Source organism: Phalangium opilio, unplaced genomic scaffold (assembly GCF_054372755.1).
Source record: "Phalangium opilio isolate 3A_F unplaced genomic scaffold, DU_Popi_V2 ptg000042l_1, whole genome shotgun sequence".
Taxonomy (NCBI): domain Eukaryota; kingdom Metazoa; phylum Arthropoda; class Arachnida; order Opiliones; family Phalangiidae; genus Phalangium; species Phalangium opilio.
In genome coordinates, this window is record NW_028324166.1 from 5,591,469 (window position 1) to 5,606,123 (window position 14,655).

At 37.0% G+C, this 14,655-nt stretch overlaps 1 protein-coding gene across 1 annotated transcript; it reads left to right on the forward strand.

The window, feature by feature from the left end:
* The first annotated feature begins 3,342 nt into the window (after nt 1-3,342).
* Nucleotides 3,343-14,598, forward strand: LOC149678650 (medium-chain acyl-CoA ligase ACSF2, mitochondrial-like). The gene is made up of 15 exons (XM_089836588.1): nt 3,343-3,502; nt 4,666-4,831; nt 5,716-5,844; nt 6,677-6,730; nt 7,732-7,904; nt 7,975-8,080; nt 9,324-9,416; nt 9,657-9,805; nt 9,867-9,958; nt 11,213-11,286; nt 11,441-11,551; nt 12,752-12,897; nt 12,980-13,121; nt 13,557-13,667; nt 14,244-14,598. Exons 1-15 carry the CDS (start codon nt 3,453-3,455, stop codon nt 14,364-14,366), a joined length of 1,719 nt encoding a protein of 572 aa, XP_089692714.1. The 5' UTR covers nt 3,343-3,452; the 3' UTR covers nt 14,367-14,598.
* The last annotated feature ends 57 nt before the right edge of the window (nt 14,599-14,655 follow it).

The window sequence follows — 14,655 nt, forward strand, 5'->3', positions numbered from 1 at the left end:
TAAAAAATATTCACTTTGGATCACTAGATTTTACATCTAAAGTCATCTTGAATCTTTTGCAAAAGTGTTCTTGAACGCAACTATTTGTATATCTATATTTAATAAAAAATTTCCCTAAACTTCTTTAACAAAGTGTTAGCCCTTCATTTATCCATGGCTAAGTGTTTCAACTCCATTTCTTTCTTAATTTTCTTGTCTTTGTTGGAAAATTCCCCAAATTTTCATTTCCTTTGTAATCTTTATTCTTGATGTACTTTTGCAGTTGCATGTCCTTCAAACCGTTTTCCTTGCCATAATTCACAAAACATAAAAAATCGAGAAAAAGTTAATAGTTAAGTGCGGTTTTTTCCAACAGTATAAATTTACATACAAAGATGTGACATAATTATTTGCTTGGCCTTCATGTCCGAAATAAAGTTTACGTTTTAGTTATTATCGAGATTTACTAGTCAAATTTAACGACTTCCATCGAGGAAGAATTTACGCCATTAAAATTGATTTAAATCTAAAAACTTTAGCAATACATTTCTTGAGCGGTTTTGCAATAAATATTCTTGTATAAAGGAAAAGTTCTGTTAACATAACATTATACCAAGAAGTTATATCTAGTATCTCAGAGAGGAGGTATAAATTCGCCAGATTTCCAGCTTTATCTCCAGTCCAAACGTAGGTCAGGAGTTAATCCCCGTCTCTAAATTACAACCAGCATCTCATTGGTTCTTGAATACTCACGTCAGAGCGACGACGCGAGTGACAAAAATTACAGTCATATTTTCCGACTGAGGAGAGGCGAAATAGCCCGGTGGCCTCCTTTTACGTCCCCCCTTGTATTTTGAAAGGGGGACTGGGACTACGGCGCGCGAATACAAAGGCATCTTATACCTTCTCTCTGAGATACTGATATAACTTCTTGATTATACCTTAAAATCCCGGCCTTTTTCTAAATATTAAAGGAAAAATATTAAAAATAATGATCTCCTATTACAAAATAATTAGCATTTAGTTAGTCTTAAAAATATAGACTACTGCACCGCCATTGAAGTAGTGGCGTCTGCTAAATCGAACCTCTTACCCCTTACCTCTCTCAGCCTGTGAGAATTCAAGCAAATTCCTTTACTCCCGTAGAGGTAAGTGACTCGATTTAGCAGACGAAACCAATGACTGCGCTGTAGTGCATTTTTTAACACTAATTAATTGCTAACTATATTGTAATAAAAGATCCTTTATCAGGGATAGATTTATTTTTTTAAGACGGAATGGACAACGTTTGGCCTTTACTTCAGTCCGACTCATAGCCGAGTATATATAGCCCCTTCCTTCAATACGTAACCAAAAAATTAAATTATCTTATTGGCTCACTAAAACTACGTATTGGTGACGTTGCTGACAAGGAGGGCCAAAAATACGTAATTCCTGTTTACCTCTGTCGCTATGACTACGACCCCTCATGCGTTGTACAGATAAGCGTCTTCACAGGGGTTCAAAATGGAGCCATCCTAAAGCGAGAGTCCGGAAATTATTCGGGAATTCTTTTTAATAGCAATTAAGAAGGTAGTTAGTGAATTTGGTGCCGTTGTTTTGGATTTGGAGTACATCTGTAAGGGTGAAAAGTGTTCGCTAATTCTTTCTTAAGCCAATCATGTCTACTATCCTCATGATTTTGTAAACGCATTTGATGAAGTTAACCAAGGCTTAGTGAATGGCCAGGAGTTTTGTGAGCTTAGTGTTTGGTTAAAACCTGTTCGTGTTGTAATATCTATGAAGACTTTAACTCAATTCTGACTCACTTTTAATCTTCTTGGGTCTTCCCCGTTTTTTTTTTCAGTTGCAAGCCCTATGTCTTGTGTAACTTCCATTTTTAAACAATGTTATTTCAAAAATTACCAATCCGAGCCCATTCCAACTTGGCAGACGAAGGGGCAGACGACGTTTATTTGACCCGGATATACATACAACGCCATAACGAAGGGCGCGTTCAGTAACGCTCAACGGAGGCTCCGTTGAATGCGCATTCGCCACTGAACGATTTTCGGAACTTCCGGTTTGACGTCACGATTGTAAGCGAAGAGGCATCGAAGTCATCGGCTGCAAGAGCCGATTACTTCGTTGAGCAACGCAATTTGTACGTAGAGGCAATGGCGGAAACATATCTCCCTGAAGGATTTCGAGAAGTTAATTTGACTGATAATTTCGGAAATGTTAATAAAATCGGTGTTGCAGCGACTGAATGCGAAAAAATAATGTCTGATAGTATTTTATGGAATTTTTTTCGATTATATCTTTGAAGCTTAAAAAGTTATTGGGTTTTAAAGCTTAAGCCTTGGCTAAGTTACCGGTCAGAGTTTGCTCTTATTTCGGCTAGCAGGCCCTCGCTTATACATTTCCATGAACAGTAAGCAGACGACACAACGCAAAGTTCGCAAAAAACCGTTCAGTAGCCTAATACGTCGCATGACGTCACGTTGATCAACGGAGCTCAACGAGTTTGGTCTCCGTTGAGCGTTACTGAACGCAGCCGAAAATAAGACCCGCCTCTTTTTTCATACCCCTCCGTCACGGGTAAGGGGGTCGTGGACTTGGACGCGCACCCGAATAACCCTGTTACCCATTCCGTCTTAAAAAAAATAAATCTATCCCTGCCTTTATTAATAAAGATTTTTTTCCGTTTTTATTTGGCTGAAGGCCATTTTTTTAAGATCAGGGATTCATGTAATTTTTGAAGCAGGCATAGAGAACAGGGTAATTTTGGCGCGCCTCTAAGTGCCCGACCCTATACCGCGGGACAGGGGGAGGGTATGAAAGAAGAGGCGGGTCATAGCAACAGAGGTAAAAAGAGCTACATATTTTTCTCCGTCCCTGTTAGCAACGTCATAAAAACATAGTCTCAGTGAGTCAATACGGCAATGTAAAACTTTCGTTACGTGTTGGAGGGAGGGGCTCTATACTGGGCTACGAGTCGGACTGAAGTAAATACTAACCGTTCTCTATTCCTGGCTCTAAAATTACATCTATCCCTATAGCGTTATTTTATCTGGAGTTTTACTTTAAGTTTTATCTTAAAATAAAAAATACTGGAATGTTGTAGGCCTAAGTAACTTTTTCGCCTTCAAGGAAACATACGTAAATCAAGGTATTTCGCAACTCTATAATAGCGCCTCGGAGAACAACCGAATGCGTTAACTTACATTTAAATAAAGAACCTTGCCCTAATAACATAATAAACTTCACTTGAAATTTGACTTTAGAGTAGGCGTTTGATAACCGCGTATTTAATCTCAAGCGTGCCGCGAAAGCAAAGAATCAAACCTTGGACTTGACTATTTATTCATGTAAAATATGTACTTTTAGATTTCAGAACCGATTTATAAGTAACGCTGTGTATCTGAAGTATCTCTTGAGTTGAGTTTGCTCAAATTTTACAAATATAAAAAATATTGGTTATTTTTACAAATATGGCAGAAAGAAATGGATTGCAAGTGTTAACGAAAAGTGAAATGAAAAAGTAAGTGCACTATGATTTATTATAACTCACAACAGCTACACTTTGAAATATATTTTAAATCGGTTACTTTGGAACTAGCTTTTTACTTGGTTAGGTTGGGAAAAATTGGACGTGCATAGTATGAAGCATAAATTTGTGTAAAATTTTTGTACTAACTTAGGAGATAGAACAAAGTAATATAATAATCTATGCTAATCGTATTTTAGCGTTTTAACAATCTGAAAATTATTCAAATAATGACATGCTTTATTATTGTGAACAAAACATATTGTAATTCAAAGTTCCAAACCGTTTATTTGTTTCAAAGTAATAAAGATGTAAAGCACCTTAACGCTTATGTTTGAATTAATTTACAAATTAATTTTAAATTAAATCTCAAATTGCAAATTATCATTGAATGTTATGAAAAAAATAATCAAAAAAACACTGCTACTCAGTTTTTGGGGAAAAAATTCGAAAAAAATCTTTAAAACAAATACAGGATTGGCAAAAATCAAGACTTTATCCAGGAATAAAAAATCCAGATGGTACTTTTAACCGGTTCATACCAATGTTTAAACCACAAAGAAATTTGAATAAAGGTCACAAGCACTCGTAGGACGATAGTTTCACAGATTTTTTTGGAAGACGACATAGTTTCAGTTTCGTTATAGCTTATGAAACTCGTGTTTTATTATTTTTTTTGTCAGGGATAGATATAATTTTAGAAGCAGGAATGGAGAATAGAGTTATCTGGGCGCGCGTCGAAATCTCCCTTCCCCGAGACGGAGGGGGGTATGAAAGAAGAGGCGCGTCATAGCGGTATCTTCCCATAGCGACAGAGGTAGAAAGGAATTCTGTATTTTTCACCGTCTCTTTCAGCAACGCCATCAAAACGTAGTTTAAGTGAGCCAATAAGATAATTTACACTTTTTGTTTACGTGTTGGAGGGAGGGGCTCTATACTGGGCTACGAGTCGGACTGAAGAACAACAGTTCAGGACCATTCCTACTTCTAAAATTACATATTTCCCCGCTATTACTAAAACCATGTGGCATTCGGAATTAAACGCTACTGGCAAGACACTGACCAAAAGTCTTTCAAATATATGAAATATTTGAATTTCAGTTGGTCTGTAATCTTGCATTTAATTCACATTGGGTGGTTCGTTTTTTATCTTTCAGCAATTCGATACCGCTCAGTTACGTGCACAATGCTAGCAACAAAAAGTTTTCATATAGCACCGTGTGTGATGTGCTGGAAAAGGCGGCATTCGATGCACCAAATACACTGGCAATTATTTCAAGTCAGCAGGGCATACGTAAAACGTACCGTAAGCTGTATGAAGAGGTACGATAGATATTTAATAACTTTAATCACCTACATTTTGTCTAAAGAAATCTTTATCACACCTCTTAATGGCAGTGTTTTTGAAGTTAATTTAAAAGAAATGGTAACATAACATTACACCTTAAAAGAACCGCCTTTTTCTAAATATGAAAAGAAAAATATTAAAAAAATTGACAATCTCTTATTACAAAATAATAAGCATATTATTAGTCTTACAATCGAGGATTATTGCCCCGCCATTGATTTAGTGGCGTCTGCTAAATCGAACCACTTACACCTGCAGGATTGGTTGAATTCTCGCAGGCTGAGAGAGGTAAGTGGTAAGTGATTCGATTTAGCAGAAGCCACTAAACCAATGGCGGATGGCGCAGTAGTCCTTGTTTTTAACACTTATTAAATCCTAATTATTTTGTAATAAGAGATCATTTTTTTCCCTTTTATAAATAGTAAAAGGTAGTTCTTATAAGGTATAATACTATGATACAAGAACGTTTCCTTTAAGGGATCATCATTATCAATTACTAGGCCTAAAAAGTTTAGGCACTTTCAAAGAGCGAAAGTCAAAGATTTCAAGGTTCAATCTTCATTAGAGGTAATAAATATTGAACCTTTGTTCCTTGATTATTTCTTCGTTCAATTACCAAAGCTATTCCTATACGTATACCTTAAATCTAGCTAAGCTACTAGATTGACTATCACCAATGCAGCCTAATCGTAAGCTCTGGTTGGGTGCAAAAGTTCTTTGTCTATAACTTGTGATCAAAGCGAAAGATAACGGTTCAGTTCAGTTCAATTTCCAACAGATTTATTTTCTGCCATTAAAAGTTGGGATTCTTTATGATAATGCAATATTCATCAAAATTCACAATTGTTTCAATATCCAGGTACAATTATTGTCGGCCAATTTGCTGGATTTGGGTTTAAAGAAAGGAGATCGTGTGGCTCTTTGGGGTAAAAACTCCTACGAATGGCTGCTATCCGCTTATGCATTGGCCAGAAATGGATTAATTAACGTAGGTAGATTACACAGGGTGTTTCTGATAAGTCTGCCATCTTCCATATATTAAGGGTCATCCGTAAAATACTCCAATCTTAACTTGAAAACAGTGGCCTGAGCGGAAAAATGTCATAGAAAATGTTTGACTCAAATTGTACAAAGAACACAACCGTTAATGTATGGCAGACTTATAAGTAATACCCTGTATAAAGCAACACCCAAAGTACGTAACGATTCCCTTTATATATAAATCTATTGAAAAACTATATTATACGCCCTCTAGACATAATTATGTAATGAAACCAAGGGTTAGGGAATATATTTATACATCCACAGAGCACATGTGTGATAGGCCTGTTACAAAATTTTTAAAGCTCACGAAAAGTGACTAATTTCAAAACTAATATTATCTGCTGCCCTCACAGTTAATATAAAGGAATAAGGACACGAAAATTCAAAAGATGTTTTTCATTTTTGTAAAAATAAAAACCTTGGGGCTTCCGTAAAATTGATACGACTGTCTTTTTAAATAGAATGATCCATTAAACAATTACTGTTTCGCGACCTATCTGGGTATTTAAATAAGCAGTCCGGATCTGTGTATATATTGGGATATTCAAATATTGTTTGGCCAAGGGCGGGATAATCGCTGTTTTCAACTATTATTTTAAGGTTAAAACATTTTATGAGTAACAAAAAGTATATATCCAAATTCTACGTATCTAAATACGAAAATAAAAATTCAAACGGAAAATGATTTAAATAATTTGTTCTGAGTGTAACCCTTTAACATGTACTTTCATATTGATTAACAAATTGATAATTTTATATGCCTTTATGTAATTTAGGTTCCTATTTGTCCCGCATTCAAAGAGCAGGAGTTAAAGTATTCTCTTGAATGTGTAAGTATAATTTTAAAATTAGCAGTCTCTTGGTTACTTCCACTTCGATTTTTCCAAAAGTCTTCGTGATGAAGCGATATATTTTCAAACATTTTGCATGAATGACGCTCACAACTTATTGCCATCCTAACCAATGGGCCAGATGGAAACTTGCTCAGGGGCCCCACTAATATAGTATCCCTTAGAATGGGTTCACATATTCCAAAACAAATAAAAAATTTTGAGTAAAAACTTAGCGATATTATTACCACTAACTATTGTTTAAAATACTCAGTTTACATATTATTGAAGTAATATCTATTCGTTAACATTAATTAGGTTGTACATTTTTAGTTATATAGTTTACTTAAATTCATTGATACTAGATTGTTTAAATATCAAAATCATAGAAATTCCGCGTAAGATTATTAAATTGCGTATAAGCAGCACCACAAGTAGAATAATCTTACACCTAGTTCCTATGTAAGATTTTTTGCCGTAGCCTCAGGGTCTGAAAGTTCTGACGTTAAGCTTTTTAAAGTTCCCAACGGAGCTCGGGTGAATGGAGAGATAAAATCTCTAAAATATCGGCCACGACCAAGAACGAGCTTTTGAAGCAGCGCTCCACAGCGGTGGAGAGTGAAGCAAAACAGGCGGGGTTAATTTATTTATCCGAGTAAGTTCAAGCAAGGGGGTGGAATTTTTTTTGTAAGACCCAGCTTTCCGCGGCTGATGTTAGTTGGCGCCGAGAAAAAATGTTAGTAGAGTAAAACTTTGGGTGTTCAACTACCATTTACTCTACAGTAAATACATTCGGCCTAGCCTTGGGATATCAAGTTTTAGGAACACTCGAAATGAGACGTTCGTTAGAGAGAACTTGACACACAATACCCTCATTCCTAGGCTGGAAAGCTATGTTCTTTTAGAGCATCTCCTTTTGGCAGCACCGAAAATTCGACTTCTGTTATTCTGTAGTTTTACAACAACTATAATAAATGTTTCGACAATTTATATTTTCCAAGGCTCAGTGTAAAGCACTGATAATCCAGGAAGACTTGGATGATACTCCGTATTACGACATTCTCTGTCGAATTGATGGTGGTATTGCGCATGCGTCGTCTTCGGAGTTAAATTTGACTGAACTACCGCTTTTGAAGACAATTCTATATATCTCCAGAACTTCCAGCCCCAAAGCGTGAGTCAATTATTTTTATGGCCTTAGTTTAGCACAATGTTAATTTTTTTTAAATCAACTTGCATTTTAGGGGTACTATAAGTTTCTACGAATTGCTAAATAAACCACGACAGATGTCTAATTTAACACACAGCGGAGTTTGTTCCGATGATATCTTTCTGCTGCACTATACCTCGGTAATTAACTATAATAACCATGGGGTATTATAAAGGCTTTAGATGTAACCGACTTGACCTCTAACCCTAACCTGCATGCACCAAGGAAGATCAAGTAGTGTAGGAATGCATCTCGACAGAAATCTGACAATTTGGATTTAAGCAGAAGTTAATGACTTCTTATCCTGGGAAGTATTGGACACGAAGGCTTTATATAGTATCCATCGCTGCAAGTCAAAATTGCCTATCGAAATCGTAAAAGAGGGTCGAAAGTTTCCTCCCCACTATTAAAACTATCTAATCTACTGAAAAAATCCCACGCCGAGAGGCTATGGCACTCAAACTGTGGGACGTGTTCAAAACTTTTTCAGCGCCAATCGTTGAAAAGCCGTCTGTCTAGAACTCTATGAAAATCCATTACAATCCGTGGGCACTGGGCCTAGGACCCCACACTAGTTTGACCGGAATTTCTAGCAAACCCTATTAACAACTGTTCTTGTCACCGTTTCTGATTCGTTGCGGGCGCGCAAATCAGCCTGCCAGCTCAAAATGAGGGAAAAGCCGTACGTGGCGCGGTGATCGGACCTAATAAGAAGTTGGCTAACAGAGATGGTTCCGGATATGGTTAGAGTCCAATACTTCCCAGGATAAGAAGTCATAAACTTCTGATTTAAGATTAGATATGTGGTGGGAAATGAAAAATAGAGTTGGTTTAGTGCTATAGTAAAAGTATACAATTCGCGTCTACGACTACAAACCACTGAGAACAAACATTCTGCACCTCTGAGTAAATAAGGTTTACTAGTAAAGTAGATTACTCCTAGAACATTTATAATACTCCTGCTTTGGTCCACATGGCGATGATGAAGAACTATAGGAAGCCTTGTAAAGTAATACGTAAATGACACTTTTTATTGCATCAATTGAATCTTTTGCTTAAAAGAAAAGAAACTATTTAATTACTAAAAGCAATTCACTGTAAACCTTGATTGAAAGTGTGAAATGATGCTAGTAAACTGTGCTTTTGGACCTTTTAGTGCTTTATTTGCACTATGTTAGATTCAACGTTATTTCCTCAATAATGGAGTCAGTTGAGTTCATTATTCCTAACGAATTAGAAATAGAAGACGAAGAACAGTTATTTTTTGATTGGCTTTCGAAAGACCAGCGTCACAATCAAAATGAACTAAACTTTCACCATTGTGAAAGAGAGATTGTTTAGAGATCACGTTTAGAACTCAGTTTAATGTTTTCCGTATTATAGGGAACGACCGGAGCCCCGAAAGCTTCCCCAATAACGCACTTTGCCGCTACAAATGATGGAAAATTCATAATGGAACGTTTTACAATAAATGAGGTAAAAGAATATTTAAATGATAACAACCAAGGCCCATCAAGTTTTTAGTTTTTTTAATCATTTAATCGTGAATTGCGGCATCTTTATTGCTTATTCTGTCACTCTCCTAAATCTGGCTATGGGCCGTCAAGGCTAAAAATGAAAGCACTTTAAGTTGTATTAAAACTAACTTCATGAACAAAGGGTTTTTGAAATTCAAACGCATTATCTTAAATTTAATAAATGTCTCAAACTTTTCAGCAAGTGATAATGTGCCTACCCTTACCGTTATATCATTCTTTTGGAAGCATTCTTACAATGTCAAGTGCCTTGAGTCGTCACTGTACCGTTGTACTCCCATCATCGAAATATAACTCCAAAATTACTTTGGAATCAATCGTGTCTGAAAAGTAATATAGTAAAATCTTTAGCGTAGGTATGAAAGTTAATTTGTAACTTTTCTTCGCATAGGTGTAATATATTGCTTTGTGTTGAATCGATGATTATCGATATAACAAAACTTCTGCAAGAAAATGTGGTCGACTTGTCTCATTTGAAAATTGGTAAGCTATTTCAGTTGGGTAGCTAACAATAGTGCCATAATACTTCTATAAAAATTTGCATTTGTCTACGAAGAAAGGAAAATTTCTATATTTACCAACTCTTTTTAGTTAAAATGGTAGTAAGTAGCATGAAATGATTTTAGTTCCAAAGCCGCGTGTCAATAGGTCATTATCCTGAAATATTCAGACGACATTTGATTAGGTGCCTTACTAGCGCCTCCCCCCCAATTGTCTATCATCATTGTTCCCAATGATACCTACGGGACAAGCTTCAAGGAATGCTGATCGGATATCGGGCACGGGTAACGAAAGCGTTACACCGTCGACGGTGAGCCCAGTCAGGAAGAGGTCGGTGACAGAGAAGGGCAAAGGCCGCAGGAGGCTCGGGATGACGGGGGAGTTCCTTCCAGTTACAGCGGTGCCATACGGTCCAGAAATGTATCCCCGACACTCAAAAGGATTGCCAATAGCAGTAATGACGCCAAGGCAACACCCTGGCGAGGGCGAGGTGGTAAACATAACGTTCGTGGCTCGAAGCAAGGAACGGACGGAACCAATGGCGGACCCAAGGAGTATCCGAACTGGCACACTAGAAGAATTTGAGCCCCTTCCGCCACGATAAGACCTTATGCTCTGCTCCACCACGATAAAACCTTATGCTCTGCTCCACCACGATAAAACCTTATGCTCTGCTCCACCACGATAAAACCTTATGCTCTGCTCCACCACGATAAAACCTTATGCTCTGCTCCACCACGATAAAACCTTATGCTCTGCTCCACCACGATAAAACCTTATGCTCTGCTCCACCACGATAAAACCTTATGCTCTGCTCCACCACGATAAAACCTTATGCTCTGCTCCACCAGGATAAGACCTTATGCTCTGCTCCACCGCGATAAAACCTTATGCTCTGCTCCACCAGGATAAGACCTTATGTTCTACTCCACCAGGATATGCTCTGCTCCCCGTTGTGACCACCCGATGCCGCGGAGGGGGATTATCCCGAAACACAGCATAGGCTTCTGATAAGAAAGATATGGACTTATCCTATCATCTTGTTTGAATTATTTACCAGTGATCAATTAGTAACATTGCTCATTCGTACACTTGTTTGATGTAATCGTAATGGTCGGAAAGAAAAAATGTGCTTAATAGTGTCTTAGGAAATTTCAACTTTCCCTCGTCGAATAAAACTTACTACTCCATAATGAAAATTCTATTCATAAAATGTATCTCTGATTCTTGTTCTAGTTTCATTGGGTGGTTCTGTTTGCCATCCTGAAATAATGACGCAAGTGAAAGAGTTACTAGGTGCAAAACCACTTGTAAGTAATAAAATCATTAGCCTGTAGTATGTTTCAATCTAGACAGTTTATTTTGTTTCTTGTTCGTTTAGTTAAAGAAATCTTTTAAAATCACACAGGACTCTTTTTCCTTATATAAAATTTAACTTTGTTACTTTTTTATTTAATTTTTTAGATTGGTTATGGCATGACAGAATCGTCCGGTGCAATGGCATATGGTTCTTATGAAGATGAATACGATTTTAGCCACGAGGGTATTTGCGGAAAAGTAATGGATCATGGAGAGGTACGGATATTTGTAAATTATAAGTACGTGTGCAGTAGGTCTCTTGTCGTAAAACAAATTTGTATAGAGAAATGTAACTAAATAATGTATAGAGTTTAGTTGTGCTCCACTTGTTAATGGGCTGAGCAAAACGGGAACGTAAGCTCAGAGTTCTGTCTGACATCATTACATACGGTTTCACATACTGAAAATTGTAAAGTTGTATATACGTTATCTTTATAGAAAAAAATAACCTGAAAGGCAGGACGGTTGCCTGCACTGTTAGTCCTTCCTCCTTTTTGGTTTACTATCCGCGAATAACCCGACAATCAGTTTGAACTTGACACCAGAGAGAATTTATAATAGGGAGTAGAAGCTCTTGCCCTTGACAGTTCTAAATACAATGTAGCTCAAACAAGTAGGCTGCGACGCTAAAACTGGCCAGGTAAATTTCCGGTCACATGACACTCCTTTAATTTTAAAGTTTGCCCTCAATCACTGTTGGTTGTACAATTATCCAATAAGGGTTCGCGAATTCGAGTGCGACTGGCACCATGAGGAGTTATTTTAAGTCAGATGTTTTCCTTTCCCTAAAAAGGTAGTGTCCATATCCCCTAGACCCTCCCGCAACATTCTAGACCCACCCTAGAGGGAGGGGCCACAAAAAATAGTACCGGAAATAGACCTGGCCAGTTTTGTTGATCACGTGATTTTTGAGCTACATAATATTCCTCAGTTTCCACTCCCTATTATAAATTCTCTCTGTTGACACGGTTAGATGAACGAATATTTTTCTGTCCGGGTAGTTTCTGGTAATTTGAAAAGTAAAGTTCGGGTATCGGAGCGAGTGCCCGACCTACTCCCCAAACTATACACAGTTATATTAGACAGTTATATTTCAGCTTCAACTCAACCACCTAACCATGGACAAGTTAAGTTGTTAAACCTGCCTTAACAAATGGCAACGCGTAGCAAGAGCCCTAGCACAAATCATCGTCAAATTTTGCTATTTTACTAGGGTTAGGTGATGAACTTGCGACACCCGCCGCCACAGCGCTAGTGTCAGGCGTTGCTCTAAGCAAATCTAACTCCCTAATCAGTTGCCTGTTCATGGTTAGGTCATCTGAGGCTCCAGTAAAATTACTCATTCGTAACTGCAAATTCGTGATTTTCCAATCTGATAAAAAATATACATGATTTTAATGTTTTGGTTAAACTTAGGTGAAAATAATCGACCCTAACGGAATTGTACCATTGGGCAAATTAGGCGAAATATGTTATCGAGGTTTCAACGTTTTTCCGGGTTATTGGGGTAACGAATTGCAAACAAATCAAATCCTTGATGAATACCGATGGTTGCACACAGGGTAAGCCAGGTGCATGAGGTCGAAAATAAGTAAATTATTATAGCATGCAATTTTTAAACGAAATCTTCGTTCTTCTCCATAGTGATTTAGGTTTTTTTGATGACGAATATAATCTACACATTGTAAGTCGTCTGAAAGACATCATCATAAGAGGAGGAGTGAATATTTATCCTACTGAAGTTGAAGACTATGTGTTGCGGCATCCAGAGGTTGATGAAGTAGCTGTAAGTTATTTTATGCGTTTGGAGAGGTGCAGTTGCTATATTGCATTAGCTTTTTATTTTCAACTTGAAACGCGGACTGATTTTCACCAAAGAGGATGTATAAGAAGGGAGACTGGTTTTGGAAAGGGGGAGGTAATAAAAACAGAGGTGGTCGTTGTTTGAAACAAGCTCATAAGGCTAGAGCAAGGAAGCTTGAACGCATGTGCGAGAACGTACGCTCTCTTGCGGTGAGGGGGTAGCAGTAACCACGGTAACCTGGGAACGGCACAGTACCGTTTTAAGGACGGTGGACTACGTGCATATTATTTGACTCCAAACCTCTCATTTTATGCATCCTCCTTGTTTTCACTGAGTCAAAAGTCATTGCAAAACTAAATTATTTTTATTTATTTCTAAGATTTGTATACTGATTTTTAAAGTACACTAATTTCTTAGGTTGTGGGAATTCGTGATTTGAAAATGGGCGAAGAAATTTGCGCTTGCATCGTAACCAAACCTAATGCTACCCTTACAACAGATGACATTAGGACATTCTTGAAAGATAAGGTAAACTTTCTGTAATAAATCAATTCTTAAACTGCATGCTTCACCCATGATTGCAGTACTCAAATAATATTGAGGGGCTAGCAGAAATGAAAAAGGGTCGAGTGTTTTAAAGTACTACTCGAAAATTCATTTAAGAATATATAACTTGAAATGGCTCTACAGTCTCCCAATTTCCAGTGGCAATATTCTAGGGATGGCACGTGTTGCAATATATTTTGCAGTAAATGAAAAGACATTCCTACAAGACCTAGTGAATGCCAGTGAAAAAGAACTAGAAACTACATGTAGAATAAAATAACCCTCGTACCCGAGACAGTTGTTATTATTATTTAAGGGTGTTAATTGATTAATAGATTCATAGTTTTATCACTTAAATCGGAGTTATTATCAAACTTTTAGTTGCTGTTCTAGTGTTGTTATGGCACTGTACTAACGTAGTTATTTGTAATGTCTAAGTCACACGGATCTTCTAAAATTTATTAAGCCTGGCACAATGAAAAATACGTTTAATATAAATGCGACCATTAATATATTTTTTCTCTGGCATTGTTTGAAAATATATTTATTTTCTTGTAGGTGTCACATTTTAAAATTCCGAAGTACTGCATGTTCGTTGATTCTCTGCCAAAAACTGTATCAGGAAAAATTCAACGGTTATTGGTGACAAAAACCGCCAATGGAGTATTTCAAGTTAAATAGCTTGAAACTAAAAATATATTGATATCTATCTATATTCAGAATTTTCCTTGTTAAATCTCTTACTATATGCATTAAAATATTTTATAAATTATCAACACGTCCATCGCCCGAGCTTTCAAGCTTTTTCGGGTGGACGAACCAGAATCACGCTAAATAATTATTTTGAAGTGGTGTAAACCGTGTAATCGTTTAGTGATAGTAAATATAATATATTAAAGGATATAAATTGAAAGGTTACTGCGTACAACTTAGTTAAAGTTTTAATTAGCAAGTTGATAAAAAAACAGCA